We start from the raw sequence: 14,444 nt of genomic DNA, 5'->3' as shown, positions 1-14,444 counted from the left end.
GTCAAAACAGTGGTAGAGTAACCTCTGATCAGTCTGTCCTCTTCCTCCAGAGGCCACATTGTCTGCCTCCCTCTCTTGCTTAGTCTGTTTCAGCCAAAACATTGTCCTGTTTTCCCTTCCGTGGACAGGTCAGGTTTGTTCCTGCCTTCAGGGCTTTTGCCTGTGCACTGCCCTGTGTCTGGAGTTTTTAGATTTTAGCACAGCTGTCTCCTCTGCACATTGACTAACTCAATAGTGAATGTTTCCTAGAAATTTGCCCTTTTAGAGGCAAACTGTTCCCTGATCGGTAATAAGGAGCAAAAATCTAGCCGACCATAAAGATTTACCAAAACCACCCAGAAAATTGATCCAGAACTATCTAAAAGGATCATTTAAATAGCTCTAGTGTTTTATCATTACTCTGAAACAAATGCAAACCCCAAGTCCTAGAAAGTAACAAAACAGCCTGGGAAAATTTTCACGATCCGCCATCCATTCTTACCAACTTGGGACTGACAACAATTTTGTTTTTGGGTTTTAATAAAAATTTTACCTTCCTAGAGTCAAGATCTAACACTTAAAATTCCTATAAATATTTCTGTAGTGCTGTTTTGTATCGTCTGTGTAGGAGCTGTGAGGTTTATACAGTTAGAGTTGCAGTCAAGCTTGCTGACCAAGAATAGCTGGACAGTAAAGGACAATGAAGAGTTGAATCTATGGTTAAACTATTAAATTAATGGTTTTCTGCAGTTGACAAATAGGTGAATAGGCCATCCTGGATTTGTAATTCAACCAATAATCAAGGGCCTCCTACTATCAAATATTGAACACTAGGCCCAGGAGGTAAAGACTAATGTAGCAAAATAAATAAATAAAGATTAATGAAGCAGTCCCTGGCTTTAAGAGCTCATAATCCATGGTGGTGGGGGGGAAGTGGGGGGGGGGGTCATGATACGGGGTGGGGTCACTGTAGGTTTTCCGCAGGCTGCTCTAGGAACCCAGGGAAGGGGCCCAGAAGGAGTCTACATGGACATCTTGGGACTCTCCTCCCCAAAATGCATGGAATTTCATAATGGTTGAAGAAACCCATGAAATGATTATGTTACACAGAAAGTCCTTATCATACAAATTGATTGGGTTCTTTGGTTCTCATTTTCGTATAAACTAGGATACTTTAAAAATAAAATTAATTAATCTTCCACCTCCTCCAGACCTCCTCTTCGCTCCCCCAAGGTAACAATCATTAGCCATTTATTGGGTCTATTTCCAGATGTATTCAGTCAATTTTGTAAGTCCTCATTTCCTCCCACACAAATGGGACCATTCTATACATACTGTTTAGCATCTTGTTTTTCTGCTGAATAATATATAGAATGTGTATCCATGTTGGCTTAGGCAGATCTCCCTCACTGGTGTAACCCCATGTGGCCCCCTGTCTAGCCTCTAACCCTTTCTTTATATGCAGCCAGAGACATCTTTATTTTCTTTTAGTTTTCTAAAAATACATAGCCTCTTTCCTTTTTAAAAATTTTTCAGTTCTTTTTATTGTGGCAAAATACACATAACATAAAATTAACCATCTTGATCATTTTAAGTGTATAGTTCCGTGGTACTGAGTACATTCAACCTGTGTGCAACCCTCCCCATCATCCATCTCCGTAACTCTTTTCATCTTGAAAAGTAAAAACTCTGACCCCATTAAACGATAACTCCCTGTGACCCCTTCCGGCAGCCCCTGGCAATCACCATTCTAGTTTCTTTGTTTCTTTCTTGCTGTTTTTTAATCTCCCCTTTGCCTCATGCCCCAGGCTCTGGCAACCACCATTGTACTCTCTGTTACTATGAATTCAGGTTTCTTTTTTCATTAGATTCCACATATAGGTGAGCTCATGCGGTATTTATCCTTCTGTATCTGAACTGTTTCCCTTCGCATCATGTCCTTGGCTTCCTCCACGGGGTTGCAAGTGGAGGGGTGTCTTTTCCAAGCACAAATCTGAATACTGAGACCCTCCTTCCCACCACTGCTTCCATCCCTGCCAGTGCCAAGCTTGTCTTAAAGACTAAAGATTGAAGGCCACACTGGGGCCTGTGGGACCTGCGAGAGAGATCCCTTCCTTGCTCCAACAGCCTCTGGCTTGCTTCCGCCAGTGGCCACTCTGTTCCCCTTCCACTCTCTTGTCCTGTTCCCCACCTCCTCCCAGGTCTTGGCCTGGGACCCTGTTCCCTCTGCTCTTCCCTGTCCCTCATTAATACCTGCATACCTGTGGAGCCCAGCTTCGTGCAGACCCTCACCCCTGGAGCTCTCCTGACTCCCTGGTGAGATAGTGTTTCCCCTTGTCCTTGCCAGTAGCACTGCAGAGGTGGTCCTTCATTGGCTTGGCATGCTTATTTGTCTGCCGCTATTTTGTGACCATTTTTTTTTGTCCCTGTACCCCTCAAAAGACTGGGGGCTTCAGAAGCCAACTGTCTACTTTCCCTCACTCTATATCCTGGAACCCAGCACAACGCCTAGTACATAGTAGGTGCCAAATTAATGGTTGTTCAGCAAACAGATCCTACAAAGGAGGTGAGCTCTTCTTTCCATTCCTTTCCTACGCCTTCCTCTTCTGAAGACTAATGAGAGCTGTTAATATTTTCCAATCTCATTGACTTCCTTGCTTGTCCAGATAACTTTTAGGTATAGAAAACAGAAGGTAATTTGAAATTGCTCCTCTCGAGGAGACTAGAAGCAGATGGTCTCAAAATCATCTGCTGTCTGATGTCTACACAGCATACACACTCTCTCTCTACGTAACACAGGTGAACACATCAACTAGACTGGCTACATTCATGTAGGTAAATTAAAAACCAGATACAGGCAGTATGTTTTAGAGTGAAATTTTCAAGTCTCATGACAGCCCTTTTGGTGGAGTGGAGGTGGGTCTGGTGTTATCCTCAGCCTGGCCCCGGAAGGCCTCTATCCCCTTGAGCAGCTGCTCCAAGCCCAGCTTCTCTACCTCGCTCAGGGTGCTTTGTTTAGGGCCGATTGAAGTGTTAATGCAAAAACACTTTGAAAAATACAAAACCCAGAAACGAATTTAGTTGAAAAGTAAATACAACTGGTCCGGCAGACCCATAAGCGCGACATTTTCCCCAGAACCGTCTGTGTGCGTGTGTTCTGGGTCACGCACCTGCTGGAGCCGATGGGATGAATCTGGCCAGCACACTTTGGTGCACCGTTCCTCCCTGGCCTGCGCTAGAGCTGGCCTGTAGTAAGGGATTCATGCAACCGAACTCCTGGGATGCAGCAAAGCACTAGGCTCACGAGGGTCTTGGGACTTCTGCTGGGACCGGGGGTGGCAGCCGCAGCTGCCTGGTGCAGAGACACTCCTGGCTTCCAGACCCAGGAATCAGATCCAGCCCAGTTCCAGCCTGGTTAGTGTATCCAGCAGCCACACTCACTTCTATCAGAAAAGTGTTAGCTGACAGTAAGGTAGGGGGAGAAAAGAAAAAAAAAAAAAAAAAGAAGGAGCAGGGGTTGGGGAGGAGGGAAGCAGAGCTTTTTGGAGGAATTTCGAGAACGTTCTCCCAAAAGTTCCAGCAGCCTGGAAGGCAGAGTTTGGGGAAGTAGAACGGATGATCAGAAATGCAAGCAGTGTGGGCAGCTCAGGCCTGGGACACTGTGCAGAGCATGTAACCCGGTGTCGTCGTCTTTAGTGGCCATGAGGTTGTGCGCTCGCTGCGGATACAGGGTTGACACGATGTGGGGCTATTTACATGAAGGCAGGTGTCAACTATGAGGGCTCATCGAGAACTCGTGTGGCCCTGCCACGGGGATCGGAGTGGAGCCCTCTACCCAGCTGGAGGAGAAACAGGGCTGGCTTGGCTGTGTTGATGCTAGATGGGTGTCAGAGCGTACTCTGAGCATTGGACTGCAGCCTACAACTGAATTTTTCAGAGAATGTTGAAATACAGGGAAACCAAGTGAGTCATGCTCCTCTTCCAGCCAGAAAAATGAGCGTCTCTCTCTGTGCGCACCAGGTGTTGCCAAATGAAGGGGCTGTGACCTGCGATGGAGGCTTAGTTCGAGCTTCACAAAACACCTTCTCCCACCCACGGTGATCATTCCCTTGCCGTGATTTATGCCGGTCCATATGCCCATCTGTGAGGTCATTCGGCTGGAGCAGTGAATGCTCTAGTAGTCAGCCTCTCGGGCGGCATGGGCTTTGTGAGCTCGGGCAGGCAGCCTCGGGTGGCCAAATCAGACCTCAGGGGTCTTGGTAAAAACTCAGGAGTCGAAAGATCTGGAGGCAAACACACTTCATTCATCTCATTCTTCTCAAACTTTCAGGAGCCATCAGGGCCCTCTTCCCATTAGGCTTCTAGGAAAGGGCTCTGCACACTTGGCCTTCTTGGGGATCTGCCCGTGCTCTTCTTCTGACTGTCACTTTTCAAGGTAAAGAAGAGCTGGTTCTCAGGTTCCATGGCCACTGAGGATGTAGCTAAGAGGAGGATCTGAGTACTCTGAGATCGCAAAACTCGCACGGTGCATGGCTTGGTGAGCAGAGTCTGAGCATTTTGTGGGAAGACAGGCCCTTCCACACCCACCTCTGAATCCCATTTCCGGGCACCTGGAGTCCTAATGTGTGAATGATGGCATGGGGCTGGTGCGGCTGTGAGTCACGTAGAGACAGCCTCCTCTTCCCACATGAGTTTCACTTCTCTCTGGTCTTATCTAGCCCTTTTTATTGTCAAAACTTCCAGTCCTGTTCATATCATCCAGAACATTCCACGTGTGTGCAGGTCCACAAACAGGACATAACGGGGCACTCTTGACCTGTTCCAGGCAGGAGATTATGTTCCTTCTTCCGTTTATTTTCCTACTCAGACAGACTGGTGCTTTTTTTTTTTTTAATTTTTTTTTTTAGATTTTTATTTATTATTGGACAGAGAGAGATCACAAGTAGGCAGAGAGTCAGGCAGAGAGAGAGGGGAAAGCAGGCTCCCTGCTGAGCAGATAGCCCGATGCGGGGCTCGATCCCAAGACCCTGAGATCATGACCTGAGCCGAAGGCAGAGGCTTAACCCACTGAGCCACCCAGGTGCCCACAGACTGGTGCTTTTTGAAAGGGCGCAAGGCAGTGCTCAGTAATCCTGAGCTCACAGCATAAGCTTCAGAGGACAGTGTCTTCCTCCCCTTTATCCTCTATCCCTCTTCCAACACCATGCCTGCTCCTTTTTAGGACCGTCCAGCAGCAGACTTTCTTCCTGTTCTTGACATGTTCTTTAACTTGTGCTGCCAGCCAGCCGTGGGGTACCTGTTGCTATTTTCATCCTGTAAATGAAGAAACCAAGTCTCAGGGAGGTTAGGTAAATGTCACAGCAGGGATTGACAGCAAGGTTGGTGTGGTCCTAAGGCCCACACTTCTACTATTGCGCTGGAAGATAATTCCATGGATGTTTTCTTCCAATAACTTATTGCTTATTTTAAAATATTTTTATAAAAGGACTGCGTTATTCCTTTGAAAAAAGCTGGAAAAGACTGAGAAGTGAAATGAAGGAAATAACAATGGCTTATAATCCTGCCTCCCGGTGATCTCTGTTATTCACGTGTGGCTGTGTGGGGCAGACGCTAAGGATTTGGATCTGGACTTGAACTCGCCCAGCTAGTGATGCCAATTTCCCATAAAGTGGAGAGAGAGAAAATAATGCATTTTCAATTGGTCGTAATGATTTTTTTTAAAATTATTTATTTATTTATTTGACAGACAAAGATCACAAGTAGGCAGAGAGGCAGGCGGGGGTGGGGGGTGGGGAAGCAGGCTCCCCGCCGAGCAGAGAGCCCGATGTGGGGCTCAATCCCAGAACCCTGGGATCATGACCCGAGCTGAAGGCAGAGGCTTTAACCCACTGAGCCACCCAGGTGCCCCAGTCATAATGATTAAGTGAGATGTTTTCAAAGACTTAACATAGTAGGAAGACAACAAATGTTCATCGTTCCTATCACCCTGTCTTGATCTTTTCAGTGTGTGGATAGATACTTGGAGCTCACATGTGACTGTACCCTATGTCTAGGTCCTGTTCGGTCCACTGCTTTTTTAATTTTGTTAGAACAAATCATCTCTCTAGCTCACTGAGAGCTGACTATTTAGGTGCCTTCCCATTTTTTTGACTTTTATAAATTGTTTTTCAGCTTGTGGGGTGGAGAGAGGGTATGGGATTGGGCCTCTGGCTAGAAGCTGTACCATTTTCTTTCTTAAAAAAAAAAAAAAAACTTGAAAAAAAAGTAAAGTTAAAAGGGTCCAATATGAACTTTATTAATTTTGAACAGTGTTAACTTTGAGTGGTGAATACTTGGGGGTTGCGCTTACTTAATGAACTGCTTTGAAATGTGTAATAACTAATCATTTAACATTTCAAAAATTGGGATGCTGAGATGAACATCCTTGTACATAGGGCTTTATGCATTTATAGGATCATTTCCCTAGCATACATTCTAGAAATTAGAATTTCTGGATCAAAAGATACTCCATGAAGTCTACACAGGGGGCCGTGTATCGATTCACACGTCCTCATGTCTGCACCCATGTCAACTGTGGTTCTCAAAAATCTGAGATAATATTTGGGAACTCATAGAGGAATTGCATTCTTGGAGAACTATGAAACTGAACACTCTTCTATTTTTATTTTTTGGTGGATTCCTTTTTATAAGCTTTGCCCATTTTCCTATGGTGTGTTTTTGGTTTTTCTTAATGATTTATAAGATGCCTTTACATGTTAAGGGCATTAGCCTTTGATCTGGATTATGCATGGAAAAGAATTCTTCCCAGTTTGGACAGCCCTTACATCTTGGGTTGCCAAAGCAAGGACAGCGAAGACCTCCCCGTTCCAAAGGTTATGGCTCACATTCGGTCGTTTGCTTATTTTCGCCTCAGATCTCCAGTGGAAGTCGGGCCACATGGCAGAAAGTCTCACCAACATGCCCCGGCACTCCCTGTACATCATCATTGGGGCCCTCTGCGTGGCCTTCATCCTGATGCTGATCATCCTCATTGTGGGCATTTGCCGCATCAGCCGCATCGAGTACCAGGGCTCCTCCAGGCCAGCCTACGAGGAGTTCTATAACTGTCGTAGCATTGACAGCGAGTTCAGCAACGCCATCGCCTCCATCCGGCATGCCAGGTGGGCTGCGGGGGGAGGGGGCGAAGGGGGAACAGGGCTGAGGGAGATCCCACTTCCACCTGTGCATTCCCGGGATGGGGTGATGTTGTGAACAGGACTGCACACCTGCAAAGAAGATTTCACAGACGAAAGCAGAGGTTTCGTCTGGGGGGAGGACAATGAAGCTGCTTTGTAAGCAGCCTCTTTGCATTTGCTGCTAGCTTTCTGTTTTCATTGGATGCATTCATTCATTTAATTTGTGTTTATCTGCGTTGGAAATAGCCGATTCTTAATCACGGTGTAGGAACATTTTTTGATGACTGCTTTTTGGAATGTCTCTAGCTACGTTCTTCAAACAGCCTGGATAGAAATAACCTTTGATTTAGGGACTTGCTTCAGGAGAGACAAACAGCTATCATTCTGCTGTCAGTGTTCATATCCTATAACACGGTATCCTTTTCCGGAGGAAGGACTGCTGGAGAGACAAGAAGGGAGTGTGGTACCACGCAGAGGGCGTGAGTTCCAACTACCCCATTACCTGACTCAATTTCACACAGACCAGCCAAGCCTCCACAAACACTGTTCCCTCAACTGAAAAAAAGACACACGTCCCCCTGCTTAGAGAGTTAAGGCAATCAAATTAAATTATAAATATTAAAGAATTATACAAGCCAATAACACCGTATTTATTTCTCTATTATAACACTAAAAAAATCAGCTAATCTAACATTTTGTTGACTTCTGGAAAGGACAATTACTACCCGAACAATCACGACAGTGTTTGTTAAAGGACAGCTATCTTTTCTTTTAATTGCTAGAACAATGTAAAGCAAACAATTCAGAAAGTCTGGGCAGTAGGCAAGAGCGGGCTGAACTTGGTGGCTTAAGATTGGGGCTCACAAGAACCAGTAGCTGCATGACCTCGGCTGAGACATGGTATACTGGTCTTGCTCAAAACACATGCAGATCCAAAATCCGTCCAAATGGCATAGAAGCTGAGAGGTTCAGAAAGTTTGCCTTCTTTGTGAGAAATCTCCAAACCCAAGACTCCCATCTGACTGGAATCTTGCCACCTTGGTGGAAGCAAAAGTCCAGCCTTATTCTCCAGGGAGAGGAGCCACTGGAAGGAGAGAGATTGGGAGGCATGGGGCAGCTGCCCCAAGGCCGGGTGGGACAAGGGTACCTTTTTTCTGAGAGCTGCACCCACCTTACTTCTAGAACTGTGAAGGAGAAGGGGAAGGTGCATCTCCTTCCAAGTCGGGGCCCACGCGGCTGCTCCTCCTTGACTCTCCAGGGCGAGCTTGCTAACACGGCCTCCGGGAAGCCTTGAGACCAATCCTGCCGGCCTTGTTGATTTGACTCCTACCCTGACTGGTACATAAAGGGCCTTTCCTCAGGGTCCAGCACATAGTGGGCCTGACTTACTTGAATTTGAGGTCTGTCATTTGAAGGACAGTCTCTGTTAGGGGTTGGTGTATGGTGTCTTGACATGCCTGACAGGTGGCTTCATTCTAAGGCAGCAGTCTCGTAAGGGGCCCGGACGGGAGGTGGAAAAAGGAGAGGAGAGGAAACAGGCTTCTCTGTTGCTCGAGAGCCTTCTCTCTCCATTCCCAAGGGTGCTGAGTTCACCAGGAAGGAGCAGAATTGGGGGCATTATACTGGGATGTATTGGGAGACCCAAGGACTCAGGCTCCCTCCAGCCCCAGAGGGACCTCTGGCTAAGATTCTTTGTGTTCAAGAGGTATTTTATTTCAGCCCCGGAATAGTTTAAGATAGATTCTTCTGAGCTTCCTGCTTACATACCCTGCTCGGAGGATGTTCAACTGGATAGTCTTGGAAGGAAAGAATGAACTTGAAAACATTTACAAACCTGGTTCTTATTTGGTGCCGATTTTTATCAAAAATATTTTCTGCAGAATTCCCAACCAAAAAGCTCCTCCATGCCCCAGTGACTGCAGATAAAACCATTGAAGTCAATACAATACCTTCCCAGATATCTGGAACATTCCTTTATAAACGTTTATTCAGCTATGACCTGTGGTTTCTACAGCATGGCTCCTTCGAGGTCCTGGCTGGGTCTCTGGCCCCCTTTCCACTCCCTTATCCTGGAAACCCTAGAAAGGCATTGAAAAAATATTACCCCTTCCCTAGTTTCTAGCAGTGACCTAGAGCTAAGGCCCCTTTCACAGCCTGTCTCCCAGCTGCTGGCCCGGGGGTGACACTGGACCAGAATGACTGTGGCTTAGCTGCCACACGGGACGAATCCAAGTGGGTCGCCTGTGACATTCACGAGGGACTGAGGAGGGATGTGGCGATTCTGACGTCAGCACTCGGTTGACGCCGGTGCTCCCTTTTCTCTCTCTCGTCAAGAGTCCTCTGTCCTGTGGCTGCTTTGCTCAGGCTGGAGAGAGTTTGCAAATGAGCAGCGGGAGTGGATAGGCCTTCCAGGCCCTGGAGCGAGGTCCCATCTCCGGGAGGTTACTCTCTGCTCCCCCAGCTCTAAGTGTCTGATCGCAGACCACAACAACAGAATAGCTGTGAAAGGTTCCAGCCTTGTTTTCTCAAATAGCACCTTGGAGTTTGGGCCTTTCTCAAGGTCAGGTCATCTGCATTCCCTGCGTGGTGTTTTATCTCTTGACTTCCAGGACAGTATGAACTAGAAGAATGCAAGTTCTTTGATCCGCCTCACAACTGGTTTGCAATACCTTGTAGTGAGATATGGTGTACAAGACTTGTCACTGGGTATGTTTGAGACGTCAGTGACAGGAATGCTGCTGTTGCCAGCACTTGCATTACGGTGTCCAGTTTTGGTCGCCACCGCTGGACACTAGGCTAAATCCTTCAGAGAAAGGGACCATGGGCGGGTCTTACAATCTTCATCGAGGGCCTGCCAAATCTCTTAGAATTTACAGACCTTACATTGCCTGGCTCTCTATGACTACTTAGCTCTGCCTTTGTAGTACCAAAGTAGCAGAGATGCATTTTGAAGGGGGCTCAACTGCATTCCAATAAAACTTTATTTAAAAACAGGCAAGAGGCTATAATTGGCTTACAATCTTTATACTTTGTTAACCCCTGGTCTCCATGATAATTTTCTCTATTTTCCAAATTTGCTTTTTACATTTAAAACATATCCTTGTGATAAGAAAAAAAAAACAGTGTGTTACTTGAAGGAATAAATAAATACTCAGGCCATGACACAGGCAAGCTCTTACATTGGTTTGGTGCCTGAAAGTTTAAACGAAATTCTGTGGGGATTAGCTTATTTCTTAACATCCACCCAATTCTGAGACACTAAGGAAATATAAAAAGCTGTTGGGGTTAAAAATTTAAGTAGGAATACATGTTCATTTTTTTACTAGATGTGAGCTTGTTCCTGTGATAGGTGTAGGAGATTCAAGGAAAGTCCTGTTTCATCTTGTTGTGTTTTAAAGATTTTATTTATTCATGAATGAGAGAGAGAAGGAGATTGAACAGGGGGAGGAGCAGAGGGAGGGGGACAAGCCGACTGCACACTGAGCACAGAGCCTGGCACCGGCCTTGATCTCAGGACCCTGAGATCATGACCTGAGCCAAAACCATGAGTTGGATGCTTAACTGACTGAGCCACCCAGGCACCCCTTGTTTTTTTGTGTTTTAAAAGCCATTTTCCTTCTATGCGGTGGATACTGCACTTTGTGTAGAAGTCTGTGTGTCACCTAAGGAATTTGGTTGAATAAACATGTAAGGAGCTAGTTAAGTCATAGCACAGGGATTCCAGCTCCAAGATGGCACTGGGGGCAGTGATTAGCCCTTTTAAAACCAGGCTACCTTTGTAACCAGCGTTATACCTTATGACCCGTACTGGTTTGGAGCTGATCTCATTAGCACCGTGCACACAGCCAGTGACTTGTCTAAATACGAAACAAGGTTCTCGTTCTTTGGTTGACTCCGTGCAAGTATGGTGGCCACGTGGCTCCTCGTGACGGTTTCAGCACTTGCCTCATCATGCTCAGTGGGTCTGAAACACCTGTCCTCAAACCTGCCTTGTCGATATTCAGCCCCGTGATGACAGTTTAAGACAACAGCCCTTTGAAGGATAGTTTGTTGGCGGATTGCGTAACATGGAGGCATTTAACTTTCTAGGTTTTGGAGACACAGATTCTTCTTCAAACTGTGAAGTCATATAAAAATAAAATGGAAATTTTAAGCACATAGTCAGCCTATCAAGTTGCTTAAAATTTTCCTCTTGGCCAACTGACTGATTAGTAGGCAATCTGTGATTTGCTAACCCTCACATCCAAGCTCCCCCAGGAAACTGTCCCATGACACCTATGTGAGGATCCAGAGGGTGTTTCCCTGGGATTGCCTGACTTTTGAGATGAATCAATATTGTTAGTGGTGTATTGTTACCAATGAATCTAGCTGTTTTATGAGAAAGAGATTGTAAAAATATTTGCACCTTAAAGTAACTTTGAAAAGTTTCGGCCTGGGGAGAATGTGTTAGGATCCAGGTGTCTTTGTCCTTTCCCTTTCCCCGGTCTCAGATGATGCTGGCCTTGCTCCATTTAGATACACAGACCATAGGCTGGACTCCAGCTTGATGTAAGCACGCACCAGCAAGGGTGCATGTTTCAGACATGATTGTATTGAAAGCTTTTTCATCTTATGGTACTATCCTTGGGTTTCTTGGTGGCAGAATGCATTAACTCTGTAAATCTGCATTTTTCCTGGTAAATCCTGGCAGTTTGTGCCTTGGTGCCCCCGAAGACCAGTAAATCTTGAGTGAATCAGAACACAGGATTGATGAATGTTTAAAAACAAAAGATCCAATGAAGAATGCATTTCCTCCTTTCCCATTCCGTTGTACTTCTCCTCACTCTGTGGAAGACTGGCTTTCCAAGATAGCAGAGGGAAAAGAAGGAATGGGGGCCAGGGAGGTAGGCTGAAAGCCATGGTAAATAAGCCCCTTGAAGTCTTTGGGGTGCATCCTACCAGGCTTTTTAAAATGTAAGGTTCCTTACATGTTTCTTTTTCGAACCTCATTGGACTTAAAACAGTTAAAAAATGTGGTCTATCCAAAGGATGAGGCGTAGCAGGTAAATGTGGAAGATTGTTTAAATGATATGGTACCCCAGGGACTTGAGGGAAGGTGAGGCCTTCCATGGGAAGAGACCACCCAGAAGTTGAATTTATGTTAATAATCTTCCGTCTTCAGACTGGTTTGGCAGGAAGTCCTGAAAATGGATTTTGACACCCCTGGCTTCCGGGCATCAGTCCTGCTGCTAAGAGGATTTAGGCATACACAGATCTTTTGGGACAATGGCTTGAGCTCAGAGGAAAAAAGCCAAAGACCAAAAAACAACAATGGCTTGTGTGTGCGTGGGGTGTGGGGAAGAACAGGTGGATGGCGTTGGATGATGGGTGTTGGGTATCGTGACAAACATCTCCTTCTCTGAAGTCCTTTCCTCTCTCTGCCCTTCTTCTCATGTTGGGACCTCAGATGACCGCTGAGCCTTCCTAGCCTTCCTATAAGTCCCCAGGAAGACTCGTATGTTTCAGGCCCTAGAATGGATATAACTATCTCCAGATAGTTAATGGGTCTCAGAAGGAAAAGACAGATATATGTCTTAAAACCTACCGTAGAGCTGTCAGGCCAGACCGCTTTGCCGGGATTTAACCTCGAAGCTTCAACATTCATTTGGACTCCACGTCTCATGAAATCCTTTTTTTACCCCCTGCATTGGAGACTAACATGCGTACTCATTCAGCGGTGATACCCAGATCTCTTAAATTTCTGTGCTTGCTAGAGAATGTCTTTCTTAGGGTATTTTTATTGTTCCTTTTGATTCTTCAGTTTAAGTTATTCTCACTACGTGCCTTTCAGAGGACTTGAGATCCACTGTTCTCTAACTGGGATCCTCTCTCCCCTCTGGTTTTAGGTTTGGAAAGAAATCCCGACCCGCGATGTACGACGTGACCCCCATCGCCTACGAGGACTACAGCCCCGACGACAAACCCCTGGTCACACTGATCAAAACAAAAGATTTGTAATCTTTTTTGGGGGATTATTTTTCAAAAAGATAGGATACTGCCCTCATTTAAATATTTTTAAGAAAATAAAAAGCTTAAGAAATTTGAAATGGTAGCTGCGCAAAAGTTTTTGGGAGAATATCGAGGAACTAATTTTCTGCAGCTTTTAGTTTGGAAAAAATATTTTAAAAACACGAAATTTGTGAAACCCATAGACTACGTTTTAATGTACTTTCAGCCCTTTAAACTGTATGCTTTGACTAGTGTGTGCTGTCCCCATGGTAGATGCCGTCAGGAAACGCAGCTGGCTTTCTGTGGCTGTTGCAGAGAATAAGTCTAATTGAGGAGAAGTTTCCATGTGATGTGTGAGTGCCGGCTTTCTGAGTAGTTAGGAAACACATGTAGAGTATGACCCATATAACAGTATACCCGTTAACCTAAACGAAGTCTGAAATGTTTTGTTTCGTGAATCAGAAACTAGTTGCATTTACTATTCCTAACCCGATTGAAATTAGCCTTTGCCTTATTCTGTGCATGGGTAAGTAACTTATTTCTGCACTGTTTCATTGAACCTTGCGGAAATGTTCTCTTGAGTTTGTTCTTGTCATTTTCGTAACAGTCGTCAAGCCAGGCCTTGAAATCGTGCAGCGAGAGGGCCTCGTGAGGCAAATTACGATCGCACCGAATCTATATTTCCTTTTAGGAGTCAAGGTTTTTATATTGTGAGTAAATTAAATTTACATTGGCGTTGTTTGTTGCTAAGAGGTAGTCAATATAAGAGAGTACTAGTTCCGTAGTGAGCATTTCTCATAGTGCATCTTTATTTATATCCAGGACACGTTTGTGGCTGTATTGCATTGATATGTGCTTCTTCTGATTCTTGCTAATTCCACAGAATACTGAATAAATGTACCAAGTCCAGGATGCACTTGTCTCTCATTCTTTTAAAATCATAAAACACATTTTGGGTTTGCTACTGCTGGTCAGTCTCACTGTTTTTCACATTTTAACTGTGCCAAGGAGCCTTTCCCTTTGCCCTCCTGGACCTCCTGATCTCCTAATTGCCAGAAAACCATCCTTACCTTCTTTATTTATTTTTTTTTTTTAGGATTTCATTTTTTATTCATGAGAGAGACAGAGAGAGGCAGAGGGAGAAGCAGGCTCCCTGCTGAGTAGGGAGCCTGACGTGGGACTCGATCCCAGGACCCCGGGATCATGCCTTGAGCTGAGGGCAGATGCTTAACCATCTGATCCACCCAGGCACTCCCTACCTTCCTTTAAACATGAGAGATGGGGAAGAAAAATAACAAGAAT

At 45.4% G+C, this 14,444-nt stretch overlaps 1 protein-coding gene across 1 annotated transcript in view; it reads left to right on the top strand.

Moving 5' to 3' along the window:
• The window catches only part of LOC111143680 (delta/notch like EGF repeat containing), a 311,777-nt gene extending 297,723 nt beyond the window's left edge, over window positions 1-14,054 (top strand). The window contains exons 12-13 of the mRNA XM_022497511.1: window positions 6,893-7,139; window positions 13,040-14,054. Of these exons, the coding sequence (XP_022353219.1) occupies window positions 6,893-7,139; window positions 13,040-13,151 (359 nt within the window). The 3' untranslated portion in view covers window positions 13,152-14,054. The remainder of the gene's footprint in view (window positions 1-6,892; window positions 7,140-13,039) is intronic.
• The last annotated feature ends 390 nt before the right edge of the window (window positions 14,055-14,444 follow it).

This window comes from Enhydra lutris, unplaced genomic scaffold, assembly GCF_002288905.1.
Source record: "Enhydra lutris kenyoni isolate GAN:26980312 unplaced genomic scaffold, ASM228890v2 scaffoldscaffold1, whole genome shotgun sequence".
In the NCBI taxonomy this organism is placed as follows: domain Eukaryota; kingdom Metazoa; phylum Chordata; class Mammalia; order Carnivora; family Mustelidae; genus Enhydra; species Enhydra lutris.
The sequence above is the reverse complement of the archived record's forward strand: the minus strand, read 5'-3'. Positions and strand labels throughout refer to the sequence as shown.